At 42.2% G+C, this 21067-nt stretch overlaps 1 protein-coding gene across 3 annotated transcripts in view; it reads left to right on the forward strand.

Moving 5' to 3' along the window:
- LOC310824280 (Golgi-specific brefeldin A-resistance guanine nucleotide exchange factor 1-like) overlaps positions 1-21067 on the forward strand; it is a 136926-nt gene that overhangs the window by 58388 nt on the left and 57471 nt on the right. For 2 of the 3 annotated variants that reach the window (XM_083697154.1, XM_083697156.1), the window contains exon 4: positions 1797-1999. In XM_083697154.1, coding sequence (XP_083553280.1) covers positions 1797-1999 — 203 coding nt within the window. The remainder of the gene's footprint in view (positions 1-1796; positions 2000-21067) is intronic. The other variant, XM_083697155.1, reaches the window with a different exon arrangement.

Here is a 21067-nt window from a genome sequence, read left to right on the forward strand (position 1 = left end):
CTTGTGGATTTACTTGAATTACATATGTTTTTTTTTTTTTTTCTTTTTTTTTTAAATCCCTATATTGATATCTTGTATTGCTGTAATGCTTAACAGCTTTAATAAAGAACAAATCGGCAATTAACGGAAAAATGTTATTTAGTTCTAATTACTTTACTTGGACTGGAGATCGAGTCATCGAAGTCATCGAGAGTGAGGTGATATGCCGGAGTGAGTCATCATATCGGGCGGACAGGGGAACTTATAGCACTCGGTCAATGCTGGATGGAGCCTATCTCAATTTATACTAAATTAGACGGCGTAGGGAAAGTTGAGGGCAAGGGGTTATAATATCTATTATCTTCTTTTCCTATGAAATGATTGATTTTACCACTTAGAATTTGTCTAGTTCATAAGTAGATTTGCTATGCTGATAGGGTAAGATTTAATTTCTTGGATTTATCTTTTACCCCGTGGATTTACTTTTAATTACTTTTTATCATCTTTATTATTTTTTTTAAATCACTTTATTTATCGCCATGCTGTAACGCTTAATGCTTGAATGAAGAACAACCCTGCATACCAAAGAAACGTTTTATTAGATTTATACAAAGTACAGTCATTTTCACCTAAGATGATGTTATCCTCCTTGCTAAACATAAAAAGTTAGATTACACTGTGCATATTACATCATAGGATCTGAATGGTTATTCTAGCCACTTTATTGAAATATCTCCTTTTGGATGAATTGTCCTCATCTATAAATCAAATTCCTGCAACCACACCACTTCTCACAAGCTTTTGGCACTCGTATAAGAATAGAGCCGTCATTAACCATTGGGGCTTTCATATGCTGAGTTCTGATTTGTCTGTCACTTACAAAGCACAGTATTAAGTATTAAACTGTGGGAAGTAGACGGTTAACAGCAAGGCGAGTCTATTCAACACCAGCCATAAGTATATCTTTGCAAACCTATTAGGGTAAGACCCTTTAGGCTGAGGATTTAACCTGTTGGGTGGTGGGCTAAGCCAGAATAGCCCATAGGCTCATGCCCCTATCTGCTGTTTCTGTAGCGTAAGGCAGTTTGAAGTCTAAGTACACCCCCTGGACAGGACGCATGTGTTTCGCAGGGCCTTAGCCACAATTAATGTCCTTAATGCTGAGTGCCAAGCAGGTCTCTCAAGGTCCCTTTTTCTTTTTTTTTTGGGAATCGAATCCCCAATCTTCTGATCTCAGGGCGGACACTAATCACAGGGCCACTGAGTCGGTAACTGGTACAGTACTGTCCAGTATATGAGTCCAATGGACAAAGACCATGTTCGCTTTCTTTTCAAGATATCAGTCATATCAGAAACATATAATTCTATTAAAGATATGTCTGTCGGGGGCGCTTAGTGGCGTAGCACACTAATGCGCTTACCATGTAATCGCAAGGTTCCTGGTTTGATTCCGACCCTCGACCTATCTTGCATGTTATCCCTCCTCTCTCTCTCTCCCATACTTCCTGTTGATCTCTACTGTCTCTATCCCAATAAAGCAGAAATGCCCTAAAAACATTTAAAAAAATAAAAAAGATGTCTGTCTACCACAGTTACTAAATCCATGATTCTGTGACTAGAAAAAGGCCTTTGCACACCTGAAGTAGTCTCTTTGCAACAGGTGCGTAGGAGAGGTCAAACTTACAGTAGAAAAAAGAGACTAGAAAAAAGAAACGTTGCACTTATTAAGTTGATTCACTTGCCAGCAGAGACGGTGTGCGGGAGCCTCTTTTTCCTACTTCAAACCCATGGTTCTAACTCCTTTTGCACCTCTGCAGGCTACAGGACCCACGAGAAGAAGAAGATTCACAAGTACGACTTGTCCAAGTCCCGCCTGAGGAAGAAACCCCGGGAGAAGGAGGGGGTGTCCCGCCGGGCCAAGGCCTCCAGCCAGCGACCCTCGCGTTCCCATAGCGACGAGGAGGAGGATGAAGGCGTGCCGGCCAGTTACCACACGGTGTCAATACAGGTTAGTCAGGATGTAAGTACAGCAGCGGTCTTTACCCTCTTCTATCTTCTTTCCCTTCTCACAAGCTTTTGGCTTTGGCCTATGCTTGCGCTACCTTAAACATAAAATTTAATTTCTATCTGCGCCCTTCTGTCTACACCCCAGGTGTGCTGTGCCTCAGGGGTGGGGGGGTATGTGGAAACGTTTTCTGTGTACGTGTGCGTGCGTGGAGAGAGCGAAACAGTGTCTTTTCTCTCTCTACATTCTTAGAGGCAGCAATGATCCTGAATGGATGCCCATGATTGTTTGGTTGTCATGGCGCTTAAGTGATTTGAGTGGTGGTGTTTTAAGAAAGGACATCTCGTCGCCATTACTGGTTTTATTTATTCAGTTCTATTCTTCACTGGTTCCAGAAATATGACTGTCTCATAAACGTAATTACGTGATTAAGTTATTACCGTTAAAGTAAGAGCAAGTCTCTTTATCTGTCAATTCAATACGCTGGTAAAGTTGAATATCACTGGAGACACCCAAACAAGTGCGCAGTGCTGTAACACTGGCATGATAGTGCATGATATGGCTGTCAACCTTGATCCCACCGTAATAAAATTGACAAGTGTTCATTACCCATCATCCCAGAAACAGAGACAGTGTGAAAAACTGTGCAGGTTGGAAGTTTTTTAGCTTTATTAGCGACTGGTCCTGTTAGCCACGTTACTTGCACCAGTAAACATGAATATCAAATAAAAATATTTTGTCACGGTCAAAAAATAGCTAAAATAGTTTTAACAATAATTATTTACTCGTTTCCTATGGAGCTTCCAATACAAACTTGCTATGTTTTGTCCTCAGACAGCCTTATACCAGCGTAATACAAATTCCATTGTTTGAAACGGGTACATTTTACATTATTCTTTAGTTATTCTTCAGTGTGAACTGTCATATTATTATTGCATGGAGGCATCTCCCCAATTAAAATTTGAATGAAATAAGCAAGTTTTAAATCAAACTGAAAATCTGAGTCCAACCTGTCATGCATTGATTATCTCTAGAGTCTAGATTTCCCCAGCCAGTCGGTAAACTGGAATTCGAGGCAGTACATAAGCGCTTTGACAAAATTAGCGGGAATATTTTTGTACCCGATGTGGTAAGGTACACAATGTAGCACCAACCAACGTGTTCTACTAGCTGATATGTCTACTTGGAGAGTCCAGTGAGTTCTAGTCACAGTAGGTTAAAATTGACTACGACAAATAAAAACGAGGATTATGTTTTTTTTTATATTTCGAAAAGCTACAAAAAAATTAAGGCTACAGTCAGTTTTATAGTGATTTAAACATATGGAATGATGCAAACAATTATCCATCTTGCTAATTTAAATGAGCACTGATCTCTGCTGCTACTGTAATCCATTGCCCACTTCATTGGCTGAAATATCCTTAGTTTGACTGTCGACCATGTTTCCATGTGAAGGTTTGGCTAAGACATTTGGCTATATTTTGTTAATAGCAAAGCATATCTAATATTGTTAATCTGACTCCAAGTAATGTTATTATCACTGTGCAAATAAGTGTTGAGTTTGTGCTGATCTAGTGCAAGAATGGTCAAATAGGATTAATCAAATGAGGCTTTAATAAGACTGTATACTGATAAACTATTACAAGGCAAATACTTCATAGAAACATTTTACATTCTACCCTCAATGGTAAATGAGAGAGAGAGAGAGAAATTGAACAAAGACAGATCACATGATCCGTTTACATTACTCACAAAACAACACTCTCTGACCAGGACACAAAGAAAAGAGAGCAAGCTATTCCCTTCATCCTGCTTTTATATCCACAACCCCAGTATTTAAATTAGGAGCTGTTTGCAAGGAAAAACCAACCAACCAACACAACCACATCCTCATTTTCCTGCGACGTAAAAGACCAAAAACCATTTGTCCCATCGGAGGAAGGGTCAACTGAAGATAGGGGAACAACATGGATGGGTCCCCCTTCAGTCCGCCCCATGTACACAGCAGAGGCGAAAGGCAACGAGAGTGTACATGGAGAAAAGTCTCTGAGAGAACTGCTCCCCAGGATAGAGTTGAGCGGTCTTCCGTACCAGTGTGTGGTTAGTATCCTGGTGATTCTGGTTACCCACTGTGCTTGTTCAGAAGATGTCCCATATCGCAGGGAGGAGGCACTGTCCTTGACATGCAAATGTCCCCTAGAAACAACTTTCTGCAAACAAGCTATGTTGACACAGGCAAATCACATACACACACAATCAGTGGATGAACATAATATTGATCAAGATGTTTGGAATGGTCTGATAAGATTGGCTCCTTTATAACGGCTCAAGGTCAAATTGAAATACTATTAAGTCATCAGAATGGATATAAAAGGGAAGCAAAGGGAACAGCTAAAAATGAGCTACCCCAGAGAATATAGTATTCACCTTCTGTCAAAAGGTGATGACGTCACATGAATTTAATCATCAAAAATAATACTTGAAAATTATAAGTCCCGCCCCTTTGGGGCGGATGTGGTGGGCTGTTGATGCTTGCACAATGAGGCGTGGGTGAGAGGCCAAGGTGTTCTGCTGATTGTGAAATTAGATGTAGGAACTTGACAGTTTTTTGAGGATGTGGTCACCCCCCATAGGATATAGAACCGTGAGAATGGTTGGATTAGGGGGACCTTTTCTCTTTCTAGGAACCCAGGGGCCCTGAACTGTCTGAAGACCAACCGAGGTCCAGCTAAAGTTTGTCACTGATAAGGGCTGTGTGATGTGTTGTGATGACTTTATGCTGCATACATACATCTATGTCAAAATTGCATATGAGGCTTAAAATAAAAGCTCAATACTGAGGGTTAAAATGTGCAATTAAAAAAAGGCAATTAAAAAATGGTTAGGCTGCTACTCTAGTGGTAGTAATGTGTTCAATAATGAAGGGTTAGGGTTAATAAAATGGGGGATTAGTGGGGCTGTCACTGACAAGATCACGTGTTTCCCGGGCAAAAGGTGTGTATATATATGAGCCTGTGTGAGATCTGTAGTAGTTGTCACTATATGACAGTGTCTAAAATGGCGTCTACAAGTATGATGTGGGAATTGGAGGACGGTCGTGTAGTGCGTGGAGAGTTTGCATCTGGAGGTGCATACCCCTATGTGGACATATACACTTTCGAAAAAGAATCTGAGAATCTTCTGAGAATCTATTCATCAGAATTCGAAAGATTGAAGGGTTACATCCTGGAATTCATCCGCTACATGCATTCTGTGCACGACAAGCAAAATGTGACCCTGGTGGGTATGAAACCCTCTATCCAGATGAACGTGGATCCCAGAGTACCGAGCCGTTCCCTGCAGGAAGCTTTTCTTGTTGACTGTTCAAGATCTCACATATGGCTGTTGGTGCGATTCCAGACAGAGGCAGAGTCTTCTGAAAGACCAAAGACGGTGATGGAGAAAGAGCGCTACTGGTCTATTAAACTGGCATTCAAAGTGGTAGACTTCTCAAGGTTGACAAATCTCCTGAAAGCTATCACCGAGTTTTTCAACCAGGAAAGTCAGAGACTGAGACTCATCCTGCTGGCAAAACGTCTGAACACGTGCTCTGGTAAACGGATCGCAGGCCCTTCCAGGCGTTTAACCCCTAGATCTCTGGCTGGCTCTGAGCCATACAGCCGTCATCTTTTTCCTGAAGACAGTCTTGAAACAGACTGTGTTGAATCATAGTAAATCATGCTAGACGCCTCTACTACCAATGGCTACTAGGCACGCCTACTAGACACAAGCCCTTCCCCTCCCCTCACCTTCAATCTATATAAGAAGTTTGGAAAAACGAGTTTGTGCGACATTACTTATTACTTCAACATGGCTGATTTTTTCACAGTCAACGATTTGCCTTCCTCAAGTGAAGACGAAGGCTACTCTACATCTGGGGAATGTAAACCCCTAGAATCTCAGGATGAAGAGTCTAAGCTTCTCAGCTATCTTCCGAGCCTTTCTCAGGAATCTGGCGGCTGCGATGATTTGTATAAACCGGTTCTTGAAGACTACCGGAATGCCCAGACGGCCGACCTCACAAGGTGGAAAGCCCTAGAGCATCAGAGCGATTCCGAGGCGCCTATTAGCCTTGTCACCTACTCTCCCGACTCGCCCGACAGCGACGTGTCAAATACTCTGGACGGGCCTCTTGAACTCCCCGTCAGAAGATATAAGCCATATACCGACAAGCCAACATCGGACAAAGCACCCTGTCTGTACACCCCTGGGTGTCAGGCTTCAGATTTTGCTGCCCCCGTGGCTGAAGATCATTCTGTCCTCAACGCCTATCCTACACCTCCGAATTCGCCTCGTCTGCAAGTAGCGGGATCCCCTGTGGTTCAGAACGAACCCTACCGGCTTCAATCTCAGCATCTGCGTGGTGATGTTTTTCTGGACACGATGAAGGCCAGCGTTGCCCTTGTGTTAACATTGGTGATAGACGATCAGATAAAAAACGAATGTTATGGGGGTAAAACCGGTCATCCAAGCCAACGTCGGCATGCTTGTCTGTACCCTCTAGAGAGTGATGACTTTTACAGCAACTTTGAGGCGCTGATGACCGCCCTGTGGACATGGAAATTTCTCCCGACTCTTAGGGTTGCTCTGGAGGCGGTTGGATTAGGTGAGATAGCAACCGGCCGTGTTCAAGGAGCAGCTGAGGCCTTTCTATACGGTCTGAAGTATGAAGAAAACATCCGGGGGAAGCTTAAAGAGATTGTTGATGCGTATGTGGGGGTTAACAAGGACCGGGATCATATGACAGATGAACTCGTATCCTACTGGAAGAGTGTTGAAATAGTTCACACCCTCTTTTGAACTAGTCTAAACTGATCCAAAAAAAAAAAAAAAAAAAAAATGGGGAATGCTTTCAGACTATTCTTTAACTTTTTAAATTCCGCTTCAGGTCATCCTGGGGTCAGCTCTCTTGTAAAACGGGCTATTGCTAATCGTGTTAATGTTGAATCTTTATTTCAAACATGTAGCGATGTTGACATTGAGCAAGTTGTCCGTTTTGAGAGGTCATTGGAAATTGTGAGAGATTGTGTGTCTTTTAACCGTTGGAAGGAATTGGTGTATATTGGTTCAAATGCCTCTGATATGGAGAAATTTGAAAAAACATTAGGTGGAATTATTAGAGAAGTGTCTATGCATAGCTTCAAATTTAGTCATCTCATGGTGTTGTATACCTATATAATTGATGTAGCAACATATCGCTTTAAGAAGGGTCTACCATTTGATGTTGATGGGGCCCTAAAGGCCTTACACACTTCTGGGGGGTTGTATTAAAAACATGTATTAATCATTCAAATGTAATGACATATAATCAATAAATAATTATGCAAAATCATCATTGTACTCAGATCTTGCATGCTTACTAGTCGTCATGACCTCTAAAAAGTCTGAGCGTGTAATGAAGAGAATATATTATGACCCTGCACACTGGAGGGGTAGAAAAACTTCAAAAAGCCGTCGAAGAGCAGACGGCTGAAAAAGTTAGCCCTGATCAAGTACGAGAGTGGCTGTCTGGTCAGGAGGCGTACACCTTACACAAAACGGCTAGAAAAACCTATGCTATAAATCGTGTTTTTGCGCCACGTCCTATGTATCAATTTCAAGCGGATCTTTGCGATATGAGTGCACTGTCTAAAGACAATGATAACTTTAAATTTCTGCTTACAGTAATAGATGTATTTTCAAAAAAAGCTTATGCACGCTCTTTAAAAAACAAGACGGCCGTCGTAGTTGCAGAGGCCTTTGCTGCAGTGTTAGAGGAGAGCGGTATACCTGTTAAAATTCAAACGGATGCAGGAAAAGAATTTTTTAACCGTATCTTTGAAAAACTAATGAAGAAACATAATATTCAACACTTTGCAACGGGTAGTGATTTGAAGGCGTCAGTCGTGGAACGTTTTAACCGTACACTGAAGACAAAGATGTGGAGGTTTTTCACAGCTAAGAACACCCGCAGATATATTGATGTGATTCGGGATTTGCTTGATAACTATTATTATAGCTATCATAGCAGTATCAAAATGAAACCTGTTGAGGTAACACCCTCCAATAGCATGCAAGTCTTTGAGAATTTATACGGGACTTTACCTCTGAACAGTATGCCCCCAGTGTTTAAATTCAAAGAGGGTGACATTGTGCGGATTTCCAAATACAGGGGGATATTCAATAAAATGTACGAACAATCATTCACTGATGAATACTTTATAGTTAACGAATGTATCCCTAGACTCCCGACCGTTTATAAATTAAGGGATATAAAAGGTGAAATTCTTACTGGCACGTTCTATGAGGCAGAACTGCTGAAGGTGAGAATCACCCCTGACACAGTCTTTCGGGTAGAAAGGATTTTAGACAAGAAAATTCAAAATGGACGGAAGATGGTTTTAGTCCACTGGCAAGGTTGGCCTAGTCAGTTTGACTCATGGCTGCCTGCTAAAGAGGTCATAGAGCTCGGGAAGAAGAAAAACAAGAAGAAGCCAAACTAGAAGAAGCAAGGATGGAGGAGCGAGAATCTTTCTATGTGACGCTCCCTTCAAATGCATGTCACAACGTTTACCCTAGCAATAACAGTTCAAATTATACGATAACGCTGTCTCAGCCTATAGAGTTACATGGACCTTATGAGGTGGCGTTAGCAGAGATAATGTACTGTCATACATGGAATAATATTATAAGTTTAGAAGATACCTATGACCTGAAAGACCATTCGAGACCGCGGGACCCTCCAATCAACCAGAAAATCCCTACAGGCTATTATGACAATATCGATGCGCTAGTGAAGGAGATAAATACCTTATTTAAGAAACAAAAAACAGATCTACTTTTATATTACTGTTCTATACATAAAAGAATTTCTATATTAGGACCTGACAAATATTCTCTCAGGTTCAAGGCTCCACTAGCCTACATGCTAGGGTTTGAGCCTGACGCATGGACACGGTCGGGTGGAAAACCCTTGAGTAAATATCCCAGCGATATTAATGCGGGGCAGTATAATTTTTTCGTCTATACGAATATCGTGGAAGCACAGCATGTTGGAGACTATGCGGTTCCTCTTCTAAGAATCGTTAAAAAAGAAGGATCTTACGGTGATGTAATCACTCTCTCCTACAGCAGGCTACACTACGTTACTGTTAATAAACAGCGCATACAGGATATACAGATTGAGCTAAAAACGGATTTAAACAAGCCGATTCGATTCACATACGGGAAGACAATTTGCAAGCTGCACTTTAAACCAAAGTCTCTCATCTGAATCTATAGAACAAAGCAAAAACAGCGGCAAAAAAAATAAGTAAATAAATAAATAATAAAAAATGGATTCACAAAGATTTGTGAATTATTACGTAAACCAAACAGGTCGTGGCAGTCTAAGCGGGTTTGTAGGTGCTCCTGTGCAATATGGCCGAGGGTTAGGGTCTATCTTAAGTCGGGCGTTCAGATTTGTCCTACCGTTTCTTAAGCGAGGGGCAAATATTGTTAAACCACATTTGAAAACAGCAGCGAAGGGGATAGCATCAGACGTTGTGGGGGCCGTAACCAGTCATATCGCCAATCGCGCCAGCCGGTCTCAGGAAGGATCTGGAATAGGACGCCTTGCCAGAGGAAGAAGAAGAAAAAGATCTGTGGCAGTGTTAGAGCATCGCACCTCTAAGAAACGCATATCAAAAAAACCCAGAAAGGCTAAAAGACTAAGTGACGGAAATATATTCTAAAAATAAGAAGAATAAGAATAAGAAGAATGTCTCTTGTACATCATCTCTCAGCTGAGTGCACCAAATCGGAACTTGACCTTTTTGCACCGCCCATGACCCAATTGTCTATAGAACAAAGCAGTTACGTGGAGATCCATCCTCTAAACTCTATTGTGGATCAAGAGGTTCTGGATTTTCAGATATCAGGAAGTGGAAGTGCCTATCGAGATCTAAACTCAACATTGCTCTATCTACGACTCAAGATTACCAAGGCTGATGGAACAGATCTTGCAGGCGGTGATAATTGTGGAATAATACAATACCCATTAAATACTATATTCTCCCAGTCTAAATGATGTTCTCATTAGCTCATCGTCCGCAACACATCCTTACAGATCTATTATTGAAACTCTGCTCAACTTTTCAAAAGAAACCTTGGAGAGCCAGTTTTCAGCAGGGCTCTGGTATAAAGATGAAGGTGCTGATTTGGATTCTGTATCTATTGCGGCTGATGGTCCTAACACAGGGTCCTAACACAGGGCTTGTTAAGCGCGCGAGCTTCTGTCGAGGTTCACGCGCATTCGAACTAATGGGGCCTCTACACAGTGACATATTCTTCTCCGAAAGACTCTTGTTAAACAATGTGGATGTCCGTTTGAAACTGGTGAAAGCCAAAAGTGCTTTTACACTGGTGTCAGCTGCAGACCAGGAGTATGCATTAAAAATCCTATCTGCAAGTACAGGTTTCACCCGATGTCATGTTAGGACAATCGGCTGCTCTGATGAAATCCAATGCGCTATACCCTATTAGCCGGGTAGTCGTTAAGAATTATACAATCCCTAGAGGCTCACGGATGTGCGCACAAGACAATTTATATTTAGGGAGGCTCCCTAAATATATAGTAGCGGGATTAGTTGATCATCGAGCTTTCGTTGGAGCAAGGGATAAGAACCCGTTCAGATTCCATCACTCGGATCTTGAATATCTCAGTCTCAGTGTAAATTCACGCTTTATCCCCGCAAAACCCTACCAACCCCACTTTGATACACATCAGAGTGTTCGAGAATTTTACAACTTATATGTGGGTACAAACCGACATATCAGAGACTCTCCGCTCTGCATTAACCGTGACAACTTTGAAAACGGTTACTCACTGTTCCTGTTCAATTTGTCGCGGGATGATGAATTAGACAGCGAGGCTCTCTCACCCTCGGTGCATGGTACCTGTCGTCTGGATTTAAGATTCAGAGTAGCCCTGCCTCAGACAATGACCCTGATAGTGTATGCCTGCTATGACAGTGTCATAGAGATAAACTCAAAGCGCCAAGTCCTGATCGACTATTAAAAAAAGTGGAAACCTTTAAACCTGAAAAAGGATGGATAACCATCAGCTGGAGTCTATATTAAAGCCAATTTTAGGTGATGCTTTTGCAGGTGTTTGGCCTAGTGATTTACTACCCTCCAAGATAGATAGACGGCCCAGCTATCTAGTCGTTAACACGCACGATCAGAACAGAGAAGGCGAACATTGGGTGGGTATGATTATTGAAGCTGAACCTGACAAGGCAACATTTTTTGATTCATATGCAAATCCTCCAGATCACAGATTCTACCCTGAAGCGTTTATGCGTTTTCTATCAAGGAATGCTCATGAAATAAGCTATAACAAACAGAAGGTTCAAGATGATTATTCAACGACTTGTGGAGCCCATGTAGTATTCTTCCTCTGTCAACGATTTAAAGGACTCTCCTTTCAAGAAACAATGCGATTGTATTCTGATCATTTAAAAAAGAATGATGTTATGGTCAGCAAGTTTGTCAAGAAATATGCTAAATGTATTTCACGGGTGAATACTGTTAAAATGTATAATCAGAATGCCTGCTCTTTAAAACTGTTTAAAGAGTGTTATAATTGTCATGAATAAATACTCTTTCGGTCATATATTAATTTCAATAAATAATTTTATTGATTAAAACATCATACAGTCTGCTTGAATTCATTTTTTTCGATTGAAATCTAGCCATCTAGGATGGATGGGTGTAGAGATTCAAGATTCAAGATTCAAAGTGTTTATTATCATATGCACAGCAGAAAACATGTTTCACTGTACAACGAAATTCTTGCTTTGCTGTCCGCAGAATGCCAACCAATGTAAAATATACAATACTAAAGAATATACAATATATACTAAACAAATGTACAAGACAGCTAAATTTAAGGCATAAAATAAAATAGCAGCAATAATAATAATAAAACAGTGCAAATGTAGCAGTGCAATTATGCAAACTGGAAAGTTCAGTTATTGAGGTAGTACGGTTATATTAATCTCCTATGGGTTGTTTAGGAGTCTGATGGCAGTGGGAAAGAAGGAGTTCTTCAGTCGGGTGGTCCTGCATTTAACACTTCTGTACCTCCGGCCTGAGGGTAGAAGTGTGAACAGTCCGAGCTGGGGGTGGGTGGGGTCCTTGAGGATGGAGGCGGCTCTCCTGTGGACTCTGCGGTGGTAGATGCTCTGCAGAGAGGGCAGTGGAGTCCTGGTGATTTTCTCAGCAGTCTTCACCACTCTCTGCAGGCGTCTGCGGTCCATAGCAGTAGTGCTGCCATACCACACAGTGATACAGCTAGTTAGGATGCTCTCAACAATGCAGCTGTAGAAGTTGCTGAGGATCTTGGGCGACATGCCAAACTTCCTCAGCCTCCTCAGAAAGTACAGCCGCTGTTGGGCCTTCTTAACCAGCTGAGTGGTGTTAAGTGTCCAGGTGAGGTCCTCGCTGATGTGGACGCCCAGGTATTTGAAACTGCTCACCCTCTCTACTTCAAGTTCCCGGATGTACAGTGGCCGATGAGGTCCCCTCTTCTTCCTCATGTCCACTATCATCTCCTTCGTCTTGTCCGTATTGAGGGTGAGGTTGTTGTCCTCGCACCATGTTACCAGACTGGCCACCTCCCTCCTGTAAGCTGCTTCGTCCCCGCCAGTGATGCATCCTATCACTGCGGTGTCGTCTGCAAACTTTAGGATGATGTTGTCCTTGTGGGAGGCGACACAGTCGTGGGTGAACAGGGTGTAGAGAATGGGGCTGAGGACGCATCCCTGTGGGGTGCCAACATTTGTAATAATGCTGGCTGAAGTCCTATTGCCAATCCTGACAGACTGGGGCCTGCCAGTCAAAAAGTCTAGGAGCCAGTCACAGAGGGTGGGGTGCAGGCCAAGTGTGGACATTTTGTGGATGAGTCTGTGGGGGATGACTGTATTAAAAGCGGAGCTGTAGTCTACAAAGAGCGTCCTGATGTAGGAGTCTTTGTTTTCCAGGTGGGAGAGGGAATAGTGGAGGACAGCAGCGATAGCGTCTGAGGTGGACCTGTTGGGCCGGTAGGCATACTGCAGGGGGTCTAGGGTGTCCGGCATGCTGCTCTTAATGTGTGCCAGTACCACTCTCTCAAAACACTTCATAATGATTGGAGTGAGTGCTACTGGCCTGTAATCATTCAGGCAGGCAGGTTGGCTCTTCTTGGGAAGGGGGACGATGGTTGTGGTCTTGAAGCAGGAGGGAACAGTGCTGTGACTGAGGGAAAGGTTGAAGATGGAGGTGAGAACATCAGCCAGCTCGTTAGCACATGCTCTGAGAGCCCGCCCAGGGATGTTGTCTGGTCCTGCTGCCTTGCGGGGGTTGATCTTCCTCAGGGCTTTGTTTACCTGGCCTGATGAGATGGTTAGTGGAGGGGAGGGGGGTCGGGTGGTCCCGGTGTCTGTGTGCCTCCTCTCTGTGCTGTGGCTGGAGGTCTCAAAGCGGGTGTAGAAGATGTTAAGGTCGTCCGGCAGGCTGTCTGTGGAGCTGATGGTGTTGGTGGTGGTCCTGTAGTCTGTGATGTGCTGCAGGCCTTGCCACATCCGCCCGGAGTCAGCAGTGGAGTAGAAGCCGTCCAGCTTCTCTCTGTACTGCCTCTTGGCCGCTGTAATGGCTTTTTTCAGTCCATACTTCGCAGCTTTGTACTCCATCTCATTGCCTGATCTAAATGCAAGAGAGCGAGCACGCAGCATGTGGCGTACCTGACTGTTTATCCAGGGCTTCTGGTTGGGAAACTTCTTGACTTGTATGGTGGGCACGATGTTGTCAACACAAGTGCTAATGTACCCAGTCACATACTCAGCATAGTCCTGTATGCTGACAGAAGAGTCCTCCAGCGTGGCTGCAGCTTTAAACACATCCCAGTCTGTCTGAGCAAAACAGTCCTGCAGGGTGCTCTCAGTCTCTGGGGTCCAGAGTTTGATTTGTTTAGTGACAGGGTTTGTCTGTTTCAGTCTTTGTCTGTAGGCTGGATACAGGAACAACGAGATGTGGTCAGAGTGTCCAAAGTGGGGGCGGGGTGCAGCCTTGTATGCACTGCGTATACTGCTGTAAACATGATCCAGTGTATTCTTCTCACGGGTGGGAATATCCACATGTTGGTAGTATTTGGGAAATACAGTCCGTAAATTGCACTGGTTAAAGTCGCCGGCGGCGATAAAAACAGCATCAGGATGAGCAGTTTCTAACGCGCTGATAGCTTCGTGGAGTTTGCTGAGCGCTGCCGTGGAGTTAGCTCGCGGGGGGATGTAAACAGCGGCCAAAAACACAGCAGTAAATTCCCTCGGTAGATAGTAGGGACGGCATTTCAGCAGCAAAAACTCCACATCTGGCGAACAGTGCTTGTGAACGGTCTGTATGTCGCCACACCACGAGAGCTGCCATTCGGTGGGCGTTGACCATTCAGAGTCTGCTGATGTAGCCATCTGTAATATATCCTTAGGTGTTTTAGAAGGGGTCCTGGCGTAAGACATGTCTAATAATAATGATGTTGACAATGGAGATTTTTTTTTTTTTTTCTCCACGGTTTCTCTTGCTGTGACGCATCTGAGGAATTGATTCACTCGAGGTTTTGGAGGGTTTAAGTCGTAATTGCTGGCGAGCCAGTGTGTTCGTAACCGTTGTGATTGGAATATTTAATTCAGAAATTGTATTTAAAAATACATCCCATCCTCGTGGTAGAGTTCCGGAATGGAACCTTCGGTTTGACAGCGTCTTCATCAAATCGAAAATATGAGATCCTTTAATAGGGGTATCCTGGACAATTATCTCGCCTGAACGATTCCATCTTAGAAGGTTTGATTGACGAAGCTTCTGCAGAATGTAGGCGGCATTTTTTCGATTGCGAGAACCTATATTCTCCAAAATCTCATCCTCCAGGTTGTCAGAAGCTTCTTCCTCCTCCCCCACTCTTATGTAGCCATCATCAGCTTCACCTGATTTCTCCGAGGGCTTGTCGGGTAGTTTAAAAACGATTTCGCGATCTAGAGTCTCCCCCTTGCGGTGCAAGGTTAGATATTTATCGAGTAAATCATTGAACTGCTTGGCTTTAGTATGCGAGTCAACACTTGTCTGTTTCAGAACTCGTTCCATATTGTTTTGCAAGACATGTTGGGCTCGCTCACCAATGCTCTGTGAACTCTTTTGGGTTAAATTATCCAGCTGTTGTGGAGAAATCATGTACATTTTATTAAACGCAGCCATACCCAGAGTGTCTATGGCTATCTCTGACGAGAGAACAGACTGGTTATAAACGGAATTGCAGTGGCTAATAATGGTAGCAGGAAGCCCCCAGATTGCGTCAGCACTTTCCGCTTGTGCTTAAATCCAGTTTTACGCTTGGCAAAAAGCTTGATACATTTTTTCTGTTTTTTTAATTTAGTGAACTGTTCAGGGGTGAGAGGGATGTTTCCCTTCAATATGTTTAATGCAATCTCACACAGGGCTAGTATGAGATCTTCCGACCCCCTACATAGAAAGCTTCTTCTCTCCTTGGGTTTTAGAGCGAGCAAAGCTTTTAAAATGGGAAGGTTTCTTTTTATCCGTTGAGACATTGTTTATTTATTTAAAAAGTCTCTTGTCACTTTCTAGATTGATAGACCATCGGCCACTCTCCTGGAAGTATCCCGCTTCTTAGTCTTAAGGCTTCTGGGCAATTAGGCCGTAGGTCAACGATTAAATATGTATACGGTTCCCTTGTAGCATCTTCATAACTTTCTAAAAAGAATTTTTTCAGGCCGGGATACATTTGTTGAGCTAAAACCCGGATCTGCATTTTATCACGTGGTGATTTAAACAGCACCATGTAATTAGTGTTTAAACTAATCGTGCGCGAATGTTTCCCTTGATTAAACAAATTCTGAAGCAGATAACATACGCTCAATTTTTTATGATGTCGATATTCAGTGAACGCTTTCATTAATTCTTCATGATTGCCACCCACATCCATGGAGTCATCTACTACTAAAAGATTGTGCTGGTTCCGAGGGAAAAGATTTTCATCATTAAAGTTTGCGGGAATACCTTCTATAAATTCGATATTGACATTTTGACTGAGTTCGTCATACAATGGCTGGTATGAAGAGTATGCCCAGATTATACGAGCCGGCACTTTTGAAAATGTACTCTCCATGTTTTCAAGTAATTGTTTTACAAAAATGGTTTTACCTAAGCCACTAGGCCCCACTATTAGCATACTACATGGCATTTGGAATGCCAGGTCGGCAGTCACCTCCATTCTCAAGGCTGAGTTATAGCAGACTAACAGCATGGTTAACGGTGAACCCTGATTTTATCCAGCCTGGAATATGTAAAAATTATGAGGCGGGGTGACGTATGAATAAGAATTTAATGAGATATACATTTTTCAATTTCAATAAAACACCATTAGGATACATCGTAGAATACATTGTAGAATACATTTTTCAAATACAATAAAACACCATTAGGATACATTGTAGAATACATTTTTCAAATACATTGTAGAATACATTTTTCAAATACAATAAAACACCATTAGGATACATTGTAGAATACATTTTTTCAAATAATGTTCCTACAGAACTATAGAAAACACCCAGTAATATTGTGAACACAGTCTATTGTGAACCTAGGTAATAACAGGTGATAACAGGTAATAACAACTCAGTAACCAAACGGCAGTGTTCTACCTGAGGGGAGAAGGCGTCTCTTATCAAAAACAACTGAAAAGTTGATCACTTGTTTATTAGTGAGCGAAAAAGCTTTGATATCACGTTTAATTCTATTGTAACGGGCAGGGATCTCGCGTCGCGTGTTAGGATCTATAATATAGGCTTCTACCAGATCAGTCAAATTATTAAAGTTAAGTTTTTTACAATTTTCATAATTCTGGATAAAACCTTTGACTTTCAAACACACCTTTCCTTGCTGGGTGAGAAAGCCGTAGGATTTTGGCCCCGCTGCCGTCCACGCACAAATATAATCATCAGCCGCTAATTCCGATGTCAAATCACCTAAATAATTGCCTGTCGGAGGGGTATAAAGATCTTCAGGGGTAGAGAGGTAAACGATTGAGTCGGTGTCATAGTATAGTACTCGCTCTTGCAATAAATGTAACTGTTTGTATAATACCCCTCTCGCATATGCTGTCGTAAACGCTGCTAAAAAAATATTTGATTCGCCGGGTGGTAAGACACCTGGAATTATGACACCATTGAATGATTGCAACATCATTATTTATGAAATGGAACTGGCTTATATCATACTTACTGCTAAAGAGGTACTGAAAAAACTCTTTGGGTTCTTTCACGATACTGGTTGTAAGTTGATTAGATCTTTGAGCCATTTTTCCCCAGAGGGAATTAAGTAAAAGTTTTGCGATCTGACGCTTGGCAGCGTTGTACTCAATTTTATGAGGGTCAAGTTGGATACCTTGGTTCTCTATATAATCGTTTATGTAAGCCTGTTTACTAACCTCGTCTGTAGCCTCATCAGGATACCCAGAGGCCTCCTGCTTCTGCTTAAGGAATGTGTAGATGTAATCTTTAAACAATTTATCGGATCTCTGTTCAAATTGCCAGACCTCATACATTTCAGCTATAATGTAACCTCTTTTTTGAGCTTCTATTAACTCAATGCTAACCCATACGCCTTGAAGCGCTCTCTCTTCCTGTGAGTGCATGCACGCCGTTGCTTGATTATTCTCAATCCCACATGTTCGACAGAGTGTAAAAAGCAGTTTACCTTCGTCATTTTTCATAGGTAGCACAGGGAAAAACAAACGCCTCGGCGGGTGAACTTTAGCCAAAGTAATTTTCAACCGGTTTAAAATCTTTCCTGATTATAACCGGGTGGCCAATTGGATATTCAAACTCTGCATTACAGTATGGATATAAGCTGGTAAAATCGACATATTGAATGGTCTGACCCTGTTCAACAATATGCCTTAAGCATATGGCCTCTGTTCTTCCTCCGAATAGCGCGGCCCGGAGATTTAAAGGGCTCGGCTCTTGGTATCTCTCTAGGAATAATTTAACAGAAGGTTGCTGTTGTTTCATCGAATTCCATGTATGTTCCCATATAACCTCTGTTTTCAGCTCAAACTCTGTTTCTAACCGAGTTAGCCTTTTCATGGTGTTAGAGTACATCACCCCAAACTCTGATCCTGTAAGCGGGGATACGTCAAGAGGGTTATAACAAGTCGGACAACCATGAAAATAACAGCCATAGAATTCTAATGCTGTTTTCACCCCCTTTATCACGGCAAATCCATCGACATGAAGAGGACCAAAACAACGTTCACCTTGCGGTGTTAATGCATGTTCAATGTCAATGCCGCGTGAAAACGCTAGATACTCAAGCCACTGTATCGAAGCATGGGAATATGCCTTGAATTGTCGTCTGTAGTTGTTAGCATCGGGTAATGCGATTGTGTTTTTGATTAAGAAGTTGGTTTGAAAAACAGCTAAAGCTGCTGACGCAATTGTCACGCTCGCAAAAGGGTCGCATTGAGTTGTCTTTATAAATTCATTGCGGAAATTGGTGGCACCTTCGGCTAAAATCTCCACATCATTCCGACAATAAGCCTTTAACTCGGTTAAAAAGTCAAATTCCTGATCTTTTACTGTGTTATACCACTTAAAGAAACTGTTTCTCTGCTCTACAGACATCTCATCACACCCGTACATTTCAGCAGCGGGGTACCGACCTTTGTACTTATTTAACATGTTTGAATAATCGGTCATTTTATGAGGGAAATATCCCTTTTTTGCTTCGGTTTTACAACCGAGCGCTTTTGGAAACTGTCTTAAGGGGATGGGGATGAAGGAATATGTGTCAATGAATTTGAGCCGGAATTGTCTATCTATAATGAGTATGATTTTACTCCCTTGGGCTATGACGAACGGTGTTATCCCCTGTTTTACATAAGCATCTAAAATTAGATAACTGTCATAACCTTTGCTATAATGTGCTAAGAACACTGTGCCTTTGAATTTTTTTTGACGGTAATGCAATAAAAACTCTAGAGCACAATTAGGGCCCTGGGCACTCCATCTAGCCCCTTGCAAGGATTGTGTAGCCACATAGACAGGGATATGTGTTCCAGTTGTCTGGCTTGATTCAAAATCATAAAATACCAGCTTCTGATTAATCCTCTCCTCTGCTACACTAGGTTTAGATTGCATGTAACATTGATGAATATCTACGCACTCTGACACTTCTTCAGAAGTCTGAACAGGTGATGAAGGTGGCGGTTTAGCGGTCTGAAGGTCTTGTTTACAGATGTGACAAACTTTAATTGTACAGACATGGGGTTTAGAGTCTATGAGGTTTATACGGTATGTAAATCCACATTTAAGACATTTTTTATTTATTTGACAATTGCTCGCCATCTTTTTAGCTTTTGGGCGCCATCTGCACACTTTATGCATCCTATAACATACACTATTTGAACAGTTACGATTGCAATCATTACAACGGACTTTTTGAAATGCAGCTTGTTGTTTACAGTCTGAAAGACAGACGTTGCAAGCTTTTTCGCAGAAGTGTCCACCTTCTCTGCTATACCCCTTGTAACAATGAACACAGAGATATGCACAGCCAAGGAATCCTTTAACATTTTTTATTCCGTAAAAATGATTGTCGTGTAAAAGCATGTAACGGATTGTCTCTGACTCTGTTTCAGTATGGAACGTAATCAGATTATCTCTATCTGAGGCTCTGTAAAAAATAACGATTTTACAGTTTAACAGCTGTTCAAATTTCATCACATCCGTGAATGTGGTCCTATCATTAGGCCCGAGCCCGGCTTCGATATGAATATTGTAACCCTCGCGCATAGCCTCTTCAAAGGTTAAACCGGGATTTGCAAGTAGAGCTAGGTTTATTCCGAAGCATGCATGGTTCTGATTTGGAATTACAAATAAATGTTTGCTTTTTTTTTTGAGGGTCTCCGTAATAAATAATGTATTAATTTTCCGTCTACCCGAGCCCCCTGGGGCCCTCACGAAATTTACATTGAGCTCTACCCCCTCATCTCTGAAAATCGCCATGTTAGACTGAACAAGACGGTCAAGAATTTGGTTGAAATCTGTTAGCCTACCTTCACCGTATCGCACAGTCATTGAGACATCATCTTGTAAACTATCAGCTCGTAAATTGAGCTGAATAATATCACGAGGGTTTACACCAACTCTTTCGATTATCGCAGACATTCGGTTCTGAAAACCGTTTACTACAGCCTGGTAAAACTCCCCGAAATTAGGGTTGGTATGTGACCTATTCGGCATTGGGAAATTTAAAAATGTTCTCACCTCAACATTATTGAAGCTATCTCTGTTTATTACCTGCATGCCATCAGGCGTGTCAAAAGAGACTCGGTCAATTTCCATACGCTCCGCAAAATCCTCCCCGTTACCTACATTATAGGGCGGTACAGACACGCCGGCTTCACCCCCCTCTGGTAATTGCTGGTTGTTATTATCCATTACAATATCATTAATTTCACCATCTCCATCACCCCCACCACTCCCGTGTTGAGTTTCAACATCGTTGAGGGCTTGACAACATACATTATCTGCTGGACTCCAATCCATGTCTAAATCATGACTGGTCTCCATAGCACCCTCGGACGATTCTGCCCCTTCCTGACTACATGTAGGCGGCGGAAGCGTGTCAGATAAAGGATATCTATAAGCGGCGAGTATATCATCTAGCGCCTCCACGGACGGGAGGAAGTAGTGCTCCTGCGGCCTGTTTGCAGGGACAACGGGAAGCAACGGTTGTATCGGAGGATTTACATGATCAAACTCTCTAACAACACTAGACGTATTAAGATCATTGACCATTTGCATGAGGTCAAGAGGAATATCATGGTGATTAACCCTGTCAGATTCAGCCATTTAAAAAAAAAAAAAAAAAAAAAAATGTATTTTTTTTTTTTTTATATTATTAATTTGAAGGAAACTGTGACTTTTTAAGCAGTAAACAGACGTCTTGCGATACGTTTCAATAGGCCTGTACGCC

The sequence above is a fragment of the Argentina silus genome (assembly GCF_951799395.1).
Source record: "Argentina silus genome assembly, chromosome: Y".
Classification (NCBI taxonomy): Eukaryota; Metazoa; Chordata; class Actinopteri; order Argentiniformes; family Argentinidae; genus Argentina; species Argentina silus.